Below are 20,038 nucleotides of genomic sequence, written 5' to 3'. Positions count from 1 at the left end.
GTGCTTACTGAGTGCAGAGCACCGTGCTAAGTGCTTGGAAGAATGCAGTATAAGAGTTGGTAGACATGTTCTCTGCTAACAAGACGACTCCACCATCATCACGCTAAAGGACAGCATCCTAAAGAGGTGACAGTAGCTTCCACACTCTCCTGGAAACTCTTTTCAGCATTATATCCAAGTGGAAATTTCCCAATCAATTCTCCAGCCCCACCCTATCCTCCTCTCTTCTGCGTTACTTATATGTCCTTTAGACCAGAATCCCTAAGCACTTTGAAACTCACTCCACCCCTACAGCATTTATGTCCACAGCTTTAAATCAATGGCATTTACTGAGCACTTACTGTGTGCCAAGCACTGAACTAAGTGCTTGCAAAAGTTGGAAGAGACACTCCTCAGTTGCCTACCCCTACTTCCTACGACTTAATCACCTTCATTATATCTTTGATTTCCTACTGCAACTCAGCCTGGATACTTTGCTCCTCTAATGTCAACCTACTCACTCTACGTCAATCTAATCTATTTTACCACTGACCTCTTGCTCCCATCTTGCCTCTGGCCTGGAATGTCCTCCCCCTTTATAGCTCATTCATTCATTCAACAGTATTTATTGAGCGCTTACTATGTGCAGAGCACTGTACTAAGCACTTGGAATGAACAAGTCAGCAACAGATAGAGACAGTCCCTGCCGTTTGACGGGCTTACAGTCTAATCTATAGCTGACAGATGACCACTCTCTCCACCTTCACAGCCTTATTAAAAATACATCTCTTTCAAGAGGCCTTCCCCAACTAAGCCCTCATTTCTTCTTATCCAACTTCCTTCTGGATCACCCTTGCACTTGTACCCTTTATTCAGCCCTCCCTCAGCCCTACAGCACTTATGCACATATCCATAATTTATATAAACGTCGGTCACTGTAGACTCTAAACTAGTAGGCAGGGAACATATCTACGAACTCTGAGACACTGTACTGTCCTAAGCACTTAGTAAGGTCCCCTGGATGGAGTAAGTGATCAATAAATACAATCGATTGATGGATCAACTATTGTACTGTACTCTCCTAAGCACTCAGTACAGTTTTCTGCACACCGCAAATGCTCGATAAATACCAATGATGGATTGATTGATTGCAGAGCCTCACTTCCCCTTTGGCAACCCACCACCAGTCATGGCACCTTCTATTTGCTTGGCTACTGTCAAGGTTTTTGCAAGCCTCATTCCTGTCATACTCATATTCATTGTTGCGAGATGTTGTTGGGACAGTTGGGATTTTTTTGTTGCAATAAATCAATCAATGGTTTTACGGAGCACTAACTGCTGAGGACTGTACTAAGTGTTTAGGTAGCAATTACACTTTTTTATCTGACTTATTTGCATCTAATCAATCACTCGCATCCTTACGGTTCTTACTGTGTGCAGACTATTGTACTAAGAGCTGGGGAGAGTACAGTATAAGAGGGTGGGTATCAGGGCTGCCCAAAATGACTTTATGGTCTATTCAAATTACCTTACATTGCAGCTTACATGAATCAATCTTAGTGATTTTCTCCGGTGAAGTTCAAGGCCTTAATGGCTACCTGACAAACAGTATCACAGAGCGATGACTATTTGTTGTTTACACTGGTTATTGCGGTTTGAATTCCCTGTCACAATTAGATTGTTGTGCTATTGCTGCAGAGCTCCTTGCGGGTGCCTTTGTTCTCTAGGAGCTTATGTTTAGCTGCTTTGCTGTTTGGAGGCTTCTCCTTCATTCATTCATTCAATCGTATTTATTATTTACTGTGTGCAGGGACTGTACTAAGCGCTTGGGAGAGTATAATAAACAATAAACACATTCCCTGCGCACAAATAGCTTACAGTCTGGAGGGTTGCTCCTAAACTCCTGGAAGAAATGGTTGTGTGTGCATGTGTGTAAATGTATATATATACTTCACTCATCTAGTGCTAAACCTCTCACTGTGTCCCAATCTCTCCTGTCTCGCGCCAACCCCTGGCCCACATCCTGCCTCTGGCCTGGAATTCCCTCCCTCCTCAAATCCGATAGAAAACTACTCTTTCCCGCTTCAAAGCCTTATTGAAGGCACATCTCCTCCAAGAGGCCTTCCCAGACTAAGCCCCACTTTTCTTCATCTCCCATCCCCTTCTGTGTCACCCTGTCTTGCTCCCTCTGCTCTTCCCCCCTCTCAGCCCCACAGCACTTATGTTTATATCTGTAATTTTATTTATTTGTATGGATGTCTGTCTCCCCCCGCGGCTCTAGACTGTGAGCTCATTGTGGGCAGGGATTGTCACTCTTTATTGTTGTACTGTATGTTCCCAAGAGCTTAATACAGTGCTCTGCACACAGCAAGAACTTAATAAGTATGATTAAATGAATGTGTGTGTGTATATATATATACGAATATGTGTATATCAGACTAAATAAGCATAGAGAGAAACTAGGTTTTGTCCCTCTGATCCAATCATATCTTCTTTGTAAACAAGGAAAAGTGTATACACTAGTACCCAGCTCCATCAGCTCTTGCTGTTTAATTAGTTGATAGTGTCTGAGTGTCTAACAGGTGCTGACAAGTGCACTAAACATTTGGTGAGAGGAAGAGGCCTTAGAGGTGTGAAGGAGATATGGTCCTTCCTTCAAAGAACTTACAATCTAATGGAGGAAACTGACAGACCAATTGATGAAAGGCAGTTTTTGAGACAGAGCCAAGCCATTCATAAATAGCTGTAGAAGCTGAGAGCAGAAATATGGAAGGGTAGATATAGAAATGAGTAAGTTGATATACACTGAAACTATGTATAAATCTAAGGGTAGGTATACAGACATAAGCAGCAAGCGGTGGGTTTTGGAATGATGCAATCTGAGGAGAAGCATTGTGTCCTAGTGGAAAGAGCAAAGCCTGGAAGTTAAAGGACCTGAGGTTTCAACCCGACTCTGCCACCTGCCCGCTGGGTGATCTTGGGCAAGTCATTTAGCTTCTCCGTGCTTCAGTTTCCTCATCTGCAAATTGGGGAATCAATTCTTATTCTCCCTCCTACTTAGACTGTGAGCCCCATGTGGGACCTGATTTTTTTGTATCTACCCAGGGCTTAGTACAGGGATTGGCACATATTAAGTGCTTAACAAATACCACTAGTATTAATTAGTATTATTATTATTATTACTAGGAGGACCTTAACCTGGGAATGCCTTCTGGAGGAGATTTCAGGAGGGCTTTGAACAAATAGGGAGAAGCAGCGTGGCTCAGTGGAAAGAGCCCGGGCATGGGAGTCAGAGGTCATAGGTTCGAATCCAGGCTCTGCCACTTGCCAGCTATGTGACCGTGGGCAAGTCACTTAACTTCTCTGTGCCTCAGTTCCCTCATCTGTAAAATGGGGATTAAGACTGTGAGCCTCACGTGGGACAACCGGATTACCCTGTAAATATCCCAGTGCTTAGAACAGTGCTCTGCACATAGTAAGCGCTTAACAAATACCAACATTATTAAATAGACAGAGCTGTGGTGCCGCATATTTGAGGGAAGAAGAAGTTCCAGGCTGGGAGAAGGGTATGAGCAAGGGGCTGGCTGATTACCATTCCTAGCTTCTTTGTTCATGGATTTGCTCTTTGCAGGGACCCTCTATTGTGAGCAATTTCAAGGTACCCAGCAGCAGGATCTGCTTAATCCCAGACATTCTCCAAGGAAGGGAGACAGTTCAGAACTGGCTGGACTTTGGAGACCAGTTCCGGAAGGAGTGGACACTGGGAGGAGTGAAGGCACAACTCTTCCAAGAGGTCTTCCCAAACTAAGCCCCACTTTTCCTCATCTCCCATTCCCTCCTACATCACCCTGACTTGCTCCCTCAGCTCTTCACCTCTCCCAGCCCCACAGCACTTATGTACATATCGTAATTTTATTTAAATCTGTGGATGTCTGTCTTCCCCACTCTTGACTGTAAGTTCACTGTGGGCAGGGAATGTCATTGTCTATTGTTAATAATAATAATAATAATTATGGTGCTTGTTAAGCGCTTCCCATTGTTGTATTATACTTTCCCAAGCACTTAGTACAGTGTTCTGCACACAGTAAGCACTCAATAAATACGATTGAATGCATGAATGAATGGACAGAGCAGCAGCAGTGGCGGTCTTAGTGACAGGAGGAAGGTGTTACTAGGATTTTGATGTTTCAGGGACATGAGTCCAAGGAGGCCACAGGTGTCCTTATCTCTCTCTCTCCAGCTGCCAGTCATTGTGTGCACCCTCCTTCCTTCCCAGAACTCCTCCCTTTCTCAAATCCACCAAACCACATCACCACCAAAGCCCCTCTAAAATCCCACTTACTGCAACTTCCCCAACTACTCCCCACTTCCCTGGTCAGGCCCCTCTACTGGCTCCTCTGTTAGCTCTGGTGGAACTTAGGCACATGTACTCCGTTTATTCATTTATTTCGGTCTGTCATTTTCATTAGCTTGTAAGCACCTTGAGAGCAGATTTTGGTTCTTCCACTTTTATTGTAGGCTCCCCAAAACATTATAGCTCAGTACTTTGCAAATGATAGGCATCCAATAAATCCTGATGATGAGCATAAATCCTTTGAGAGGCAGTTGGGCATCTTGCAGAGAATATTGCAGATCTTTGAAGTGAACCAAATTACCTCCATTGCTTTATCATTTGCTGATCACAAGGGTTGCAGGAATATAACCTCTAGGAACAGTGAGCGAGACCTGGTCTATAATCAATCAAAGGTATTTACTGAGTGCTTACTGTGTGCATGGCACTGTACTGTTTGGGGTTATACAAAACAATATAGGTGGTAGGCTTAAGCCCTACCCACAAGGAGCTTAGAGTTTAGTGGGGGAGTTTACAATCTAATGGAGGAATTCAGTCACCAGACCTAAAAATTTTAGAACAAGTGCCAGAACGCACAACTGTTGTGCATGTGAATACACACACACACACACACACACTTCCAGGAAACGGAGATAAGACCTTTTTTTCTTCCCACTTAATAGTGGGGAAACCTACCTGCAGTATCCTGGGCTGTCACATCCGCGCCATGGGTAACCATAATCCTGAGGCACTCAGCATGACCTTTTGTGGCAGCCAGATGAAAACTGGAGATAAAAATGGAAAAACATTAAGGTTTAGTTAGCTAAGATTCACTATCCCCCTTCCTTATTTCACTCAAGCACTTAGTACAGTGCTTGGCACACAGTAAGTTCTCAATAAATACGACTGAAAGAAGGAATGAAAAATCAGTAATAATAAGTGGCATTTTTTATCGCTTACTGTGTGCCAAGCACAGTACTAAGCACTGGGGTAGATACAAGCAAATCGGATCAGACACAGTCCCTGCCCTACATGGGGCTCACAGTCTTAATCCCCATTTGGCAGATGAGGTAACTGAAGCACAGAGAAGTTAAGTGACTTGACCAAGGACACGCAATAAGTGTTTACTGTGTGCAGGCCACTATACTAAATTTTTGGGCGAGGACAATACAACAAAGTTGGTGCACACATGTTCCCTGCCCACAATGAGCTTACAGTCTCTAAGGGCTCAATATGAGTCAATTCTTTTATCTGATACTCTCCCCTTTCTTTCTTCTATGGATATTCAGGGACAAAATGACCAGAGGATAAGATCAGGAAACTTTCCACTTAAGAGGGAGCTTCTTTTTGAAAAGGAATAAAAGTGACAAAAAGAAAGAAAATTTCAATCCCCCACACCACCCCTCCAAAATCACAAAGGGGTGCCTATCCCCCAAAACAGAAAATGCTCAGGTGAAGGGGAGAGAAAGAAGGACGGGGGAGAAAGAAGGACGGGGGAGAAAGAAGGGTGGGGGAAGAAAGAAGGGCAGGGGGAAAAAGAAGGGTGGGGGAGAAAGAAGGGCTGGGGAAAAAGGAGGTAGGTAGAGGAAGTTGGAGTAGGACCCAGTGTTTGGAGACTGAGATCAGAACCTGGAAAGCAGGGCATCAACCTCATCCTTGCATAGCTTAGTGGGAAAGCAGCATGGCTTAGTGGAAAGAGCCCGGGCTTGGGAGTCCGAGGACGTGCGTTCAAAACCCGGCTACACTACTTGTCTGCTGTGTGACCTTGGGCAAGCCACTTAACTTCTCTGTGCCTCATTTGCCTCGTCTACAAAATGGGGATTAAGGTTGTGAGTCCCACGTGAGATAACCTGATTACCTTGTATCTACCCCAGCGGTTAGAACAGTGCTTGGCACATAGTAAGTGCTTAACTAATACCATAATTATTATTATTATTATTATCCTCTGGAGGAATGCTACTTCCACTGCAGCAACCTAAGGGGGTGGGCCAGAATGAGTAGAAGGCCGACAGCTGTTCCTTCCCTTCAGTAGTCTTTTCCGCCTCTCCTCCCCTTTGTCTTCTCTCCCAGCCCCTCCTCTGAGGTCTAGGGGAGCATCACTCCAGCAAAGGCTCTGCGGGGGACCCAGCATCTTTCCCATCCAGCTCTGGGTAGTCAGATGCAAATGACTATTGTTAACCCTGCAGATTAATCCCCGGAAGCACAATGGAGGTTGGAAGACAGCCCCGAGACTGCTAAATCACACTGAACTGGAATGTGGCATCAGGATGCCAAGAAAATTACTGCCCCAGCCGGATTAAAAAAAGGCAAGCTGTGGGCTGAAAGAACAAGCTGGAGACATGTAGAAGCACTGGAATACCAATAGCTGAGGGCATCCTGGGGAAGACTTTGGACAAAAGTCTTCAAATGTTTCATCCTATGTTGGCAAACTAATTTATAGCATTATGATTTTGATCAGATTGGTTCTTTTATCACTCTTAGATAAGCTAGGAGCATTTGGCTCTCTCCGGCAGTGGCTGATCATGAGAAAGTCAACTACACTCCTATACTGGAAGGTTATGCATACTGTGTATTATATTATTATACATGTTATACACATGGTTGCCAATAGCCGCTACTGTAATAGTTTAGAGAATTTCTTTGCTCCTAATAACCAAGCATACAAGAGTGGATAACCAAAAGTAAACCCCTCAGGCACAACTATGGAAGTTCAAAGAGCAACAGATTTAGAACCTGAGAGACAGGAAACTCAGAAATGTATTTCAATCTGGGTATGCAAAGAAAAGCAAGAATGCTTTGTTAATCCAGAGCCAAGAAATGAAGTGGGAGGTCTTCCATGTGGAAGGTAGGGGCTGTTAAATTAAATGGCCGCCATAAAACTAAGATGATACCAGGCTTCTAGATTCTAACAGGGTAAACTGAACAGGAAGGAGCTGTGAAGAGTGCTTTGAGGTGAGTTCATTTCAAATAACCAGACATGCATTTTCAGGACAAGAATAAAGGCAGAGGAAAACTCCTTCTGGATACATAAGGAGAATCAGCAGGAAGCAGCACGGCCCAGTGGACATAGCAAGGGCATGGGAGTCAGAAGGACCTGGTATCCAAACCTAGCTCTGTCACTTGTCTGCTGCATGACCTTGGGCAAGTCACTTCACTTCTCTGGGCCTCATTTACCTCAAATGTAAAATGGGGATTAATACTGTAAGCCTCAAGTGGGACACTGTATCCAACCTGATTAGCTGTACCTACCCCAGGGCTTAATACAATGTCTGGCACACAGTAAGTGTTTAAAAAGTTCCATTTAAAGAAAAAAAATCATTTGCCTATTATGAGGTGGATTATAAGCTCTCTTTGAAACCCATGTGAGTTCATCATCACGCTAAAGCAGTGAAGGGCATTTTGCTATTCAATCATATTTACTGAGGACTTACCAAGAACAGAGCACTGTACTAAGTGCTTGAGAGAGTACAATATAACAGAGTTGGTTGACACATTTGAGTGATGAGGGCATCTCTCATTAGGAATGATGGAGAAGCCTTGTTTCGAAGATCAAGGACCAAGAACCTGGACAGAGGCATTGATTCTAGTGATAGTGGCTTGCAGGATATCCCTCACACTATATCTCCCATGACAATTGGGATCACAATTGGGATCCTGCTGGGTCACTGAGGGCAACAAACCTGTTGTCAGTCAGCGGTACAGCATGTTGTGAAGGCCCAAGTTTGTTATGAGCTAACTTTATTTACAGCCAAAGTCACCAGAGCACAAAGCTGGTGCTGTGCTGTAGTCCCAGAGCCCAATTGTAGACCTTAGTGGTGGCCAATCAATAGTATTTATTGAGCACTTACTGTCCGCAGAATAATAATAATGATAATAATAGTATTTGTCATGGGCTTACTATGTGCCTAGCACTGTTCTAAGCACTGGGATATATACAAGGTAATGAGGTTGTCCCATGTGAGGCTCATAGTCTAATTTCCATTTGCCAGGTGAGGTAACTGAGGCACAGAGAAGTGAAATGACTTGCCCAAAGTCACTCAGCTGATAAGTGGCAGAGTCGGGATTAGAACCCACGAGCTCAGACTCCCAAGCCTGCGGTCTTTCTACTAAGCCATGCTGCTTCTCTGCCCCATTTTGCCATCCTTGCTGGCCAGCTATTTTTTCAGAATTCCTATTGGGTTTATCCACCTCCTGGAATGCCCAAGGTGATTCTTGGGTCAGAACTCTCCACAGCTCCAGCAGGCACAACTACACTAGCACAGATTCAGCCCACTTGATAACTTGCTTCTTGCTTCCCATTAAGGTCCTCTCTCCACTGGATCAAAAGCAGGGCTTGGGAGAGTGCACAAAATAATAATAATAATCATAATATATGTTAAGGGTTTACTATGTGCCAAATACCATATTAAAGCACTGGAGTAGACACAAGATAATCAGGTTGGATATAGTCCCTGTCCCTCATAGGGATCACATTTCAAGGAGGAGGGAGGATAGGCATGGAACCTTCATTTTGCAGATGAGGCATAGGGAAGTTAAACTACTCACCCAAAGTCATCCAGCAGGCAAGTGGCAGATGAGAGATTAGAACCCAGATCTTTTGACTCCCAGGCCTGAGCTCTTTCCACTAGACCGCACTGCTTCTCTCTACAGAAACAGTCTTCTCTTCTAGACTGTGAGCCCACTGTGGGCAGGGATTGTCTCTATTTGTTGCTGAATTGTACTTTCCAAGTGCTTACTACAGTGCCCTGCACACAGTAAGCACTTAGTAAATATGACTGACTGAATGAATGAATGAATGAATGAACAGAAGTAAAAGACTCAGCTCCTGCCTTTTAACAGTTTTTTAAATAAAAAAAAGTTAGATGAGAGTTATTTGGGATTGAGGCAGATCATACCCCTGCCCTAGTCTCTCAAATGCACCATCTAATACCTAGAATCTGTTAAATCTAGAACCTCATTTTTTGGCATATGGAAAGCACACAGAGACCCAGAGTCTGGTTCAGAAAACAGGCAAGTTAGGAAACAGATTTGTTTGGACTTGTCCGTTTACATGGAGAAGTGGATAAATGTAAAAACAATAGGCACTAATTAAATTCAGACTGAAGAGAGGGCTTCACTCCCATCATTACAAAAAGCCCTCATCCTCTACAAAGTACATATTGAGTAATCTGGAAATTACATATATGCTATTGAGAGGAAAGGGCAGAAGAGTGCAAGCATATTTCTCTGTTGTTTATTCTATACCTTTCCTTTGGAAGTCCAGAGGCTGGGAATTTTCCACTACAGGAAATCTGGTACCTATCACTAACACTAATTTCTAAAACGGAACAAAACATACAAACATGGTAGTAAAGTACGTGTTTGAGAGGGAGGAATAAAACTGTGTTCAAAAGAACTAGATAATCAGAAACAGATCTTGTCCATTTATAAAGGACATGCATTGAATCCTATAAATGCTTCACAATGCAAAGAATGTCTCTAAGTTATGGTAAAACTTTTTTTATGAAAGTGAAACCAGAAATACCTGGTAGCCTCCCCACCACCCCACAGTCAGCCTGGTTAAGAAACCCAGCTGTAGGCCCTAAGCACTTTTTTGATTACTGTCCATCTACCTGGCTTTTAAGTTGAAGTCTCACATCAATCAACACAGCTACAAAGTTAGAGTCAGTGGTTCAGTACTCTGTCAAGTTAGGCACAACATCTATTTCCCCGATCCACCCCAATACAAAATTGCCATCACCAGTCGCAGTCTCAGTCTCCAGCAAAGTGCTCACTTGAGTTGTTTACATTTTGACAGTTTTCAGAAGAATGATAAACACTTAAATTCAGCTTGGCCGAAGCAACGACTCCACAATTTACTGTCAGAACGTGAACAAAAGACAGGGCCAATTTACAAGAAGACATTCAAGTTGCAAAGTTGGTTTTGTTTCATGGAAAAACACCAAGAGGGAAACTGTGCGTTCAAATAGAACAAAGACTTTCTTGACACTGAATGGAACAGTAAGCAACTCACACCTCTGTGGCAGTTAGCTGGCTCATTTCCAGAGTGCACTGCTTAGTTGACACCTAATTGATCCTTTCACTGAAAGGACATGGATTGGAGGCTTGTATCAAATAGACTGTAAGCTCCCTTTAGGCAGAGATCATGTCTGCTTACTCTATTGTATGATACTCTCTCAAACTCTTGGTATGGTGCTCTGCACACAGTAAGCATTCAGTAAATGCCACTGATTGAATAAATACCATTGACTGAGGGGATTACTCTATCTGCCTTCTCTCTGACCACCCGGGGTCCTGTCTCTACCGGCTCCGATCCATACTTCACTCTGGTGCACGAATCATTTATCAACAAAAAGTTCAGTTCATGTCTCCCCACTCCTCAAGAACCTTCAGTCGTTGCCCATCCACCTCCCCATCAAACAGAAACTCCTCACTAATGGTTAAAGCTTTCAATCAGCTCACTCCATCTTACCTCACCTCACAGATCTCCTGCTACAGCCCAGCCCAAACAAACACTCTGCTCCTCTAGTGCCATCTTACTTTGCCTGATCTCATCTATCTCACCACCGACCCCTTTTCCACATCTCCCCCACAGCCTGGAACTCACATAATAATAATAATATTGGTATTTGTTAAGTGCTTACTATGTGCAGAGCACTGTTCTAAGCGCTGGGGTGTACAGAGTAATCAGGTTGTCCCACATGAGGCTCACAGTCTTAATCCCCATTTTACAGATGAGGTAACTGAGGTACAGAAAAGTGAAGTGACTTGCTCACAGTCACACAGCTGACAAGTAGCAGAGCTGGGATTCGAACCCACGACCAAGCCTGAAGCCTGTGCTCTTTCCACTGAGCCACAATGCTAATGATAATAATAATAATGTTGGTATTTGTTAAGCACTTACTATGTGCAGAACACTGTTCTAAGCGCTGGGGTATACAGGGTAATCAGGTTGTCCCACATGAGGCTCACAGTCTTAATCTCCATTTTACAGATGGAGGTACAGAGAAGTGAAGTGACTTGCCCACAGTCACACAGCTGACAAGTGGCAGAGCTGGAATTCGAACCCATGACCAAGCCCCAAGCCCGTGCTCTTTCCACTGAACCACACTGCTAATAATAATAATAATGATAATAATAGTATTTGTTAAGTGCTTACTATGTGCCAGGCACTGAACTAAGTGCTGGGGTTGGTACAAGCAAATCGAGTTGGACACAGTCCCTGCCCAACATGAGGCTCACAGTCTTAATCCCCTCCATAAATGCCAGAACACCACTCTCTCTCCACCTTCAAAGCATTACTAAGGTTACATCTCCTCTGAGAGGCCTTCCCCAATTAAGCCCCCTTTTCCGCAGCTCACTCTCCCTTCTGCGTATCTATGCCCTTCAATCTGTGATCTTTGGACATTTGATATTCTCCCCACCCACAACCCCACAGCACTTATGTACCTGTCTTTAAATTATTATAAATTACTAATTTATTCATTTCAATGTCTGTCCTCTAGGCTTTACTCTCATTATGGGCAGGGAATATGTCTGCTTATTTTTCTGTTTTGTACTCTCCCACTGCTTACTACAATGCTCTCTACATAGTAAGTGCTCAATAAATACAACCGCTTGATTGGTTGACTGATTGGTTAAGTGGGTGTTCTAAAAGCCAAAGGGTAGGGATTATAGAAGTTGATGGTCCTCTAAGGGGTAAGAAAAGGATTGAAGAGTGGGAAGAGGTGTGTAAGAGAGAAAAAGAGAGATTTGGGAGAGAGTGGGAGAATAATAATGAGAATAATAAAAGAGAATACTACTACTAATAATAATTTGAATTGCGGTTGTAAAATGTATTTTTTTGTCACAAAAAGCATCATTCATTCATTGATTCATTCAATTGTATTTATTGAGCGCTTACTGTGTGTAGACCACTGTACTAAGCACTTGGAAAGTACAGTTTGGCAACTAATAGAGACAAACCCTGCCCAACAATAGGATCACAGCCTAGAAGGGGAGACAGAAAACAAAACAAAAAAACAAGATAGGCAACAATAGCAACTTACACTATGTTTTGGGGGCAGAGGCTATTATCCCAATTTTATAGCTGAGGAACGTCAGGCCCAGAGAGGTTAACTGAGGTGTTCAAGGTCACAGCTCAGGCCTGAGACAGACTCAGGACTGGAGTCCATGACTCATGGCTCCCAAACCCATGCTATCTGCCTTGGGCCGATCTCACTCTCCTCTCTCCTCAAGTGATCCAATAAGCTACCCAGATAACTACTGCTATTGTGGTGATTGCTAAGCACTTAATATGTGGGGCTAGAGATACAATTACAATAAGAGCATAGTTCTTGTCCCACATCTACGGTCTCTAGACTCAGAGCTCATTATGGGTAGGGAACGCGTCTGCTAATTCTGTTGTATTTGTACCCTCCCAAGTGCTTAGTATAGTGTTCTGCACCTAAGTGCTCGTAAATATGATTGCTTAATCTCTAATTTTACAGAGAAAAATGACAGAAAAGTTAAGTGAGTTACCCAAGGTCACGAAGCAAGGGCAAGTGGTAGAGCTGGGATTAGAAACCAGGTTTCCTGATGTCCAGTCCTGTGCTCTTTCCACTAGGCCTGGGAGAAGGGGAAGGGAGATGAGACAAATGGAGAGGAAGAAGAAAAGGAGGAAAAGTGGGAGAAAGAGGAGGGGAAAGGGAAGGTGAGAGAAGAGAGGAGGGAAGTTAGTAGGAGGGAGGTGGAAGGTTGTGGGTGGAAAGAGTTGGAAAGGCAGGGCAGCAGCATGTTTTGCTACCACAGCTTTATTGGTTTAGAAATTAGAGAATGTTTTTAGTGACATCAGTCCCTGGCATTGACACTGACACAGTTATGGGATAGTTTTGAGTGTTCTGAGTGCATATACTTGTTTTGTCAACACACACAATGGGAAAAACCGTTTCAGTTTCTCCGACTGTTTCAATAAGTTCTTTGGCCTCCTTTGGCTAGAGCTCTGTTAGATCCCCAGGTCAAAGAGGTCAGTACAGCTCCATTTGCCCTTATGCCTAAACCTACGCCCCAAGAAGCAGTTTCTGGGATGACGTGGCAACCTAAAGAATCTATGTAATCAATTCCCCTCTCCCTATTCCCTTTGAACACCTGCTCATGATCAACTCCAACTCCATTTCCCTTTAACTCACCAACAGCTTGAAATCTGATTTTGAATCATAATATCATCCCAGAGAGGGACATTTGTAAGTTCCTCCTCTCCAACCCCCACACCTGCTATCAGGAGAACAAATGACAATACCACTTCAGACAGATGGTCATCTTATTTTCCTCAGGTGTTGAATGTCTATGTCTCACCATGGAAGCTGTCTATTTCTCCCTGTGGAGTCACTGAGGGCAGAGAGAACAATTAGGTGATATTTCATAAAAAAAACTTTCCATCTGTTTGGAGACTTGTCACACTTCAGTCTTTTGTTCTCCAAGCTAAGTGATCCTAATTCCTTTTCTCTTTCATCTCTCCATCTCATCTTTTTAGAAGTCAGCTGAACCAAACTGGATGCAATTGTTTACTCATAACTTAGAATTTGTATTTCAGTTGTAAAACACATACTTTTCACACAAAGTATAACATTTTATCCTCCCACTATCCCATTGAGGCAGAGGCTCTTCCCATTTTATAGCTGAGGAATCTCAGGCTCAGAGAGGTACATCCAAGGTCTCCTGGCTTCCAATCCCTTGCTATCTGCCCTAGACCAACCTCACTCTCCTCTCTCCTCAAGTGATCCTGGAAGCAACCCAAATAAATGGCAAAGTTTGCTTCTTCTGGGAGCTCGTGTGTACCAACTCTGTTATATTGTACTCTCTCAAGCATGTAGTATAGTGTTCTGCACATAGTAAGTGCTCAATAAATACAGTAGATTGATTGGGACCTCCCTGTGGAATATGGAGAAAGCTGGGCATTCTCTTCCTGGGGCTATGTCACCTGACAAGCCCTCACCTCCCTAATGAGGGCAAGAAGAATCTTTGGCTTTTCCTTCCCTTCCCCCTGCTTGTTAATGCCTCTCAGTAATAAACTGGCTCTTTAAACAATGGTACTACACCACAAGATTATAAACTCCTTGTGGGTAGAGATCATGTCTCTCAATTCTATTGTATCATGCTCTCCCAAGAGCTTCCTACAGTGCTCTGCACACAGTACATAATCAATAAATACCACTGATTGATACCCCCAGTCCTGGTGAGCTGATGTCCAGTTGGGATCCCAAGATAATAAAAAAAAGTTGTGCTATTTGTCAAGGGCTATGTGCCGAGCACTGTGCTAAGCACTGGAGTAGATAGAAGATATTCAGAATAATCAGTGCCCCAGGTCTTTCCCTGCTGTGCTTGTGCATGGCCAGTCCCTCTCTATCTGGATGATGAATATTTTTTATTGCTAATTGAACTGATCTACATTTGTCTCAAATAATGTCATGCTTGAAATTTAATGTAGCTTCACACCAAGCCTTCTAGTGACACAAAAACACCACTTCCCTCCCGAAGGACTCATATAAAATCCCTGGGGACAGATGTGGGGATCAAGCCTAGACTATGTGGTATTCTATCACAAAGGTAGTAGGTCAGAGGAGTGGGAGGCACGTGAGATTCCAAGGCCCAGACCGGATTCTAGGCAGCCCAAGAGTTCTCCCTCCCGTCCCCAAGCTAGGAGCTCCCAACCTCCTTCCTCTCCTGCTTAGCCCCAACAGCACTCCTCTCCCCATAATGGAGCTGCTGCAGCATGCAAGGTGGGTGCACAGGTGAGTCCCGGGACAGGGGCAAATGGACCAGCACTGCCCCCTGGCCAGCAGAGATCCTCATTCACCCCCTCAACCTCACCGGGTCTGGGAGGGAGAAGGACTGGCCCAGCAAGAAGTGAGTTGCAGAAGCCCCTTGCAGGGCCAGCAGATGGATCTGGGGAAAGCAATCTTGAGTGAGAGTGGGAGTGGAGGGAGGCAAAGCTCTTTGTGAGCAGGGGACAAGTCTACCAATTCTCTTGTACTCTCTCAAGGGCTTAATACAGTGTTGATTAAGAGGGAGGGGAGGGAGAGCAAGGGAAAGAGAGAGTAAGGGGGAGACAGAGCGAGGGGGGAGAGAGTGAAGGGGAGAGAGAGAGAGCAAAGCAGGGACGGAGTAGGAGGGAGAGAAAGAGAACACTAGGGAGACTGTGAGCAAGGGAGAGCAAGAGAAAGAGAGGGACAGAGAGAGAGAAAGAGAGAGAGATCTGAGAGATCAGGCAAGTAGCCATGTAGGGGTGTAGGGAGACTGAAGAGTTGGACAAAAGAAAAAGGAAAAGTTTTTTTTAAAAATAAAAATAAAAAACCTTTTCCAATAGGGAGAAAGAAACAGCTGAGCAAAGAGCAGGAATTTCTGCCGGTACTTGAGTCGACAGAAAGGATAGTTTTGAGATTTCTAAAGTGTAAACATATCTTGCAGATGTTTAAGACTTCGAATGCACAAAAAGCAACAAAAGTACTTTTACTTTCACCGAAAAGATTTTCCAAAAGTAAGAGTTTAAAAGCAACAGCTCCAAAACAGACTTAAGTATCTTTCTTCATTTGAAGGACAGCTGTTTACTTTTAAAATTCATCACTAAAAAGGATCTTGTATTACTTAGTCAATGGCATTTATTGAATGCTTAATCAAGCAATCATATTTATCGAGCACTTTCTGTGTGCAGAGTACTGTACTGAGTGCTTTGGAGAGTACTACACAACAGTATAACAAACACTTTCCCTGCCCACAATGCGCTTACAGTCTAGAAGGGGAGAGAAACATTAATATAAATAAATAAATTTTAGACATATACATAAGTGCTTTGGGGCTAGGCGGGGGTGGTGAGTAAAGTGAGCAAGTTCAGGCAGAAGGGAGTGAGAAAAAGAGGAAATGAGGGCTTAGTCAGGGAAGGCCTTTTGGAGAAGATGTGCCTTTAATAAGGCTTTGAAGGCAGGGGAGAGTCATTGCCTGTCGGTTATGAAAAGGGAGGGTGTTCCAGGCCAGTAGCAGGACTTTGGGTAGAGGTCGTCGGCAAGATAGACGAGACTGAGGTACAGTGAATAGGCTGGCATTAGAAGTAGAAGAGCGAAATGTGAGGGCTGGGATGTAGCAGTAGATGATGATAAGGAGTGTCTGTTTGATGTGGAGGAGTTTGGGCAACCACTGAATGTTCTTGAGAAGTGGGGAAACATGAACTGAACATTTTTATAAAAAAATGATCCAGGTTGCAGAGTGAAGTATGGACTAGAGTAGGGAGAGACAGAAGGCAGGGTGGTCAGCACAGAGGATGGTACAATCATCAAGGTGGGATAGGATAAATGTTTAGAATAACGAGGTAGCAGTTTGGATGGAGAGGAAAAGGCAGATTTTATCGATGTTGTGAAGGTTGAACCAAACAGAATTTAGTGATAGATGGAATGTACGGGTTCAAAGAGAGTGAGGAGTCAAGGATAATGCCAAAGTTACGGACCTGTGAGACAGGAAGGAGGGTAGTGCTGTCTACAGTTTGTGAAGAGCACTACACTGTATTGAGTGCAATATAACAAAGGAGGCAGACATGAATCCTGCTCACAAACAGCTTACAGGCTAGAAGGGGACTCAAACATTAAAATAAATTACAGATGGATATGTATGTAAGTGCTGTGGGGATGGGGAGAAAAGCAAAGTACGTAAGGACTGCAGACCCAACTGCATAGGTGATGAAGAGGGAAGGTCAATAGAGGAAGTGAGGGTTAGCTAGGGAAGACACCTCTTGGAAGATGATAGATTTTAAAACAGCTTTGAAGGTAGGAAGAGTGGTGGTCTGTCAGATATCAAAGGCGAGGGGGTTTCAGGACAGAAAGGAGGATGTGGGCAAGGAATTGGCAGTGAGATGAAGGTACACAGTGAAAAGATTGACATAAGAGGAGTGAAGTGTGCTGGGTTGGTTGTAGTAATAATAATTATTATGGTATTTGCTAAGTGCTTACTATGTAAGCATTGGGGTGGATACAAGCAAATCAAGTTGGAATACAGTCCCTGTCCCACATGGGGCTCACAGTATCAAACCCCATTTTATGGATGAGGTAACTTGGGCATAGAGAAGTGAAGTGACTTGCCCAAAGTCACAAGACAGACAAGTGGCAGAGCCGGGATTAGAACCCATGACCTTCTGACTCCCAGGTCTGTGCTCTAAGCACAGTAAGCACAGTCCTGTTATTCAAAATAATACCCAAAGGAGGATTCAGTGTGGTTTTAAATACTGAAAATAATTTCAATAACTTCTTATCAGGCCAAACTTTCCAGGGGCTCCTCATCACTCATCAGCAGCAGCAGACCACTTCAGGGGTATCCCTGCTCTGGCATTTCCCAAGAACTTTACACAAAGCATCAAACTCAGTGGAGGCTCAATCAGTACCATTTCTTCCCCTACAGTGTCCAAATTCTGAACCTGTCAGAAAAGCAGAGTACAGCAGGGACACAAGGGCAGGGGAAACTTGAAGTTCAGCCTGATTTTGACCTCTGCTGTAGACACCCATATTCCTTTCTGAACTACAAATTGATAGATGCGCTCCATTAAAAAAGAATGCTCCTTGCTCTGCATCTGACCGGAATAGGCACTGTTTAGGTTTACTCAAATTCAGCTGGGATCCTTCTTTCGAAACACAGTTTAAATGCACAAACAGAGCAGCTTGTGAATTTATATAAAACCACTTTGATCCCTTTGACCTATAATGATACTTGGAATTTCTGTGCTCATGTTTTTAAAAGAGTTCCCAAGGTTTTTATGCTGGTGATGGTGGGGACAGGAGGGGAAGGGGGGCATGAGAACAGATGGAAAGAAGGAGGGAGGAGATGGTGGAATGATAAATGGGGAGAAAGAGGTAGGTATCACTTGTTTTAAAGTGAAGGAGATCCCTTTCCCCCAGACTGTAAACCCTTGTGGGCAGGGAATATGTCTACTAACTCAGTTATATTATACTCTCCCAAGCGCTTGATTCAGTGATCTGCACACAGTAAGGGCTCAATAAAAACCATTGATTGATTGATTGGAATGAGCATTCCGGTCCACAGCAAGAGCTGTAGCAGTTTGAGAGGAAGGGCAGCAAGTTCCCTGAAATGGAAAGATTTGTTGGGAATGCTGTCTTTGCCAAAAGGGGCGGAAGCTTTAAAGTTGAAAATAGGATGCTTTTGGAGCAGTTTTTTGGAACCCCCAGCTTGGTATTCCTTGTTCAGGCAAGTAGAACAACGGTGCAGGCTTCATTTTCTTCTACAGCTTCTTCAGGGAGCTGTGCCTAAACAAACATTTAGAGCCAATGATGACGCCTGGAGCCAATCTTCCCGAATAAAGGTCGGAGAATCTGGCCCTCAAGGACGCTCAGGGTTACAGTGAGGCCGTTTCCTTCTATCTTTCAGAATGAAACTTCCCTTTACAATAACAGAACCCATTCCAGTTTCCTGAATATAAAACACATTCAAATACCTGCTCTAGAGCAAATTCTTTAGGCTGGTTTTAGAGTTCTGGTTTTAGAACTACAACCACAGCTTCACCCATTCTACATATCTCTCCAGAATATTTCTTTCCCACAATAGAGTTGATAAACCATCATCCTTGCCCTCAAGAAGCTTGCAGTCCTTATGCCTGGATGGCTTTCCAGTGCCTCACATTAAACAAAACCCCACAGAAAACAGTCAGTGAAAACAAACCAATATCTATCATTCATTTGCAGCTGTTTACTTATTTGGTGTTATTGAAATTGTGAGTTTCTCCAACAAGGAGCATTTCATACACAAGATCTACAGGAAATTGTCAGAAGTTGCCTGGGTGACTTTGGGCAAGTCACTTAATCCTTCTACGCCTCATTTTCCTTATCTGTAAATTAGGGACCAGATAACTGTTCTACTTACTTTTTAGATTGTGAGCTCCATGAGGGAAATCTAATCTGATTACCTTGAAAGTACTCCAGTGCTTAACACCTGGCTAACACTAAAAAATAACATAATTATTTAACTGGAGGCATGAGAAGCCTGAAAACTATTCTTTTAACAGAAATGTGTTGTCCTCATTGCTGTTAGCTTACTGATTTTTGCTTTACAACACTATGCTTCCTTTTTTCCCTAGTTTTTCCTCCCTCTTCTTATAGACTCTGAGCCCTCTATGGGCTAGGGGTTATGTTTTCAATATCCCAACACTTTTGCCCAATACACTAGGCCCTTAAAAATGCCAAAAGAATGATGATGATGATGATAATTATAATAATAATAATAATCCCTACTGGGCCGTGAACAGGTTTGGAAAGAGGGGACTTGATCCCTACTAGTGCCTGGACTGATTTGGATTGAGCTCTGGCCAGTGCCAAGCTGTCACTGCCTGAGGCGGCAATGTCAAAACACAAATGCTTGGCTTTAGATTGGAAGGGGACAGAAAAGGAATTTACCATTGGTAGTGTCACGAGGTGACACTATGAAAACAAAAGGCTAGCTCTAACCAGATCATAAATGCCTCTAGAACCATCAAAGTCACAATGGCGAGACACCCTCTCCCCAACCCCCAGGAGATCTGGGGAGAAAACTCTTTACCAAAGAAGCAGGTATTTTTCTCCAGAGAGGTTCATCCTCTCCTCAAAACTAAGAGTAATGTAGAAGACACTTTTTTTTATTTTTTTTAAATGGTATTTGTTAAATGCTCACTATGTGTCAAGCACTGCTCTGAGAAGGGGGGTAGGTACAAGATAATCAGTTTGG

The 20,038-nt window shown here is 43.5% G+C and overlaps 1 protein-coding gene across 6 annotated transcripts in view; it reads right to left on the bottom strand.

Annotated features, from left to right (window-relative positions):
• RAI14 (retinoic acid induced 14) overlaps positions 1–20,038 on the bottom strand; it is a 153,177-nt gene that overhangs the window by 34,117 nt on the left and 99,022 nt on the right. For all 6 annotated transcript variants that reach the window (XM_029060516.2, XM_029060517.2, XM_029060514.1 and 3 more), the window contains exon 4: positions 5,006–5,094. In XM_029060516.2, the coding sequence (XP_028916349.1) occupies positions 5,006–5,094 (89 nt within the window). The remainder of the gene's footprint in view (positions 1–5,005; positions 5,095–20,038) is intronic.

The sequence above is a fragment of the Ornithorhynchus anatinus genome, chromosome 3 (genome assembly GCF_004115215.2).
Source record: "Ornithorhynchus anatinus isolate Pmale09 chromosome 3, mOrnAna1.pri.v4, whole genome shotgun sequence".
In the NCBI taxonomy this organism is placed as follows: Eukaryota; Metazoa; Chordata; class Mammalia; order Monotremata; family Ornithorhynchidae; genus Ornithorhynchus; species Ornithorhynchus anatinus.
Note: the sequence above shows the minus strand (reverse complement) of the source record. Positions and strands in the feature narration are given on the sequence as shown.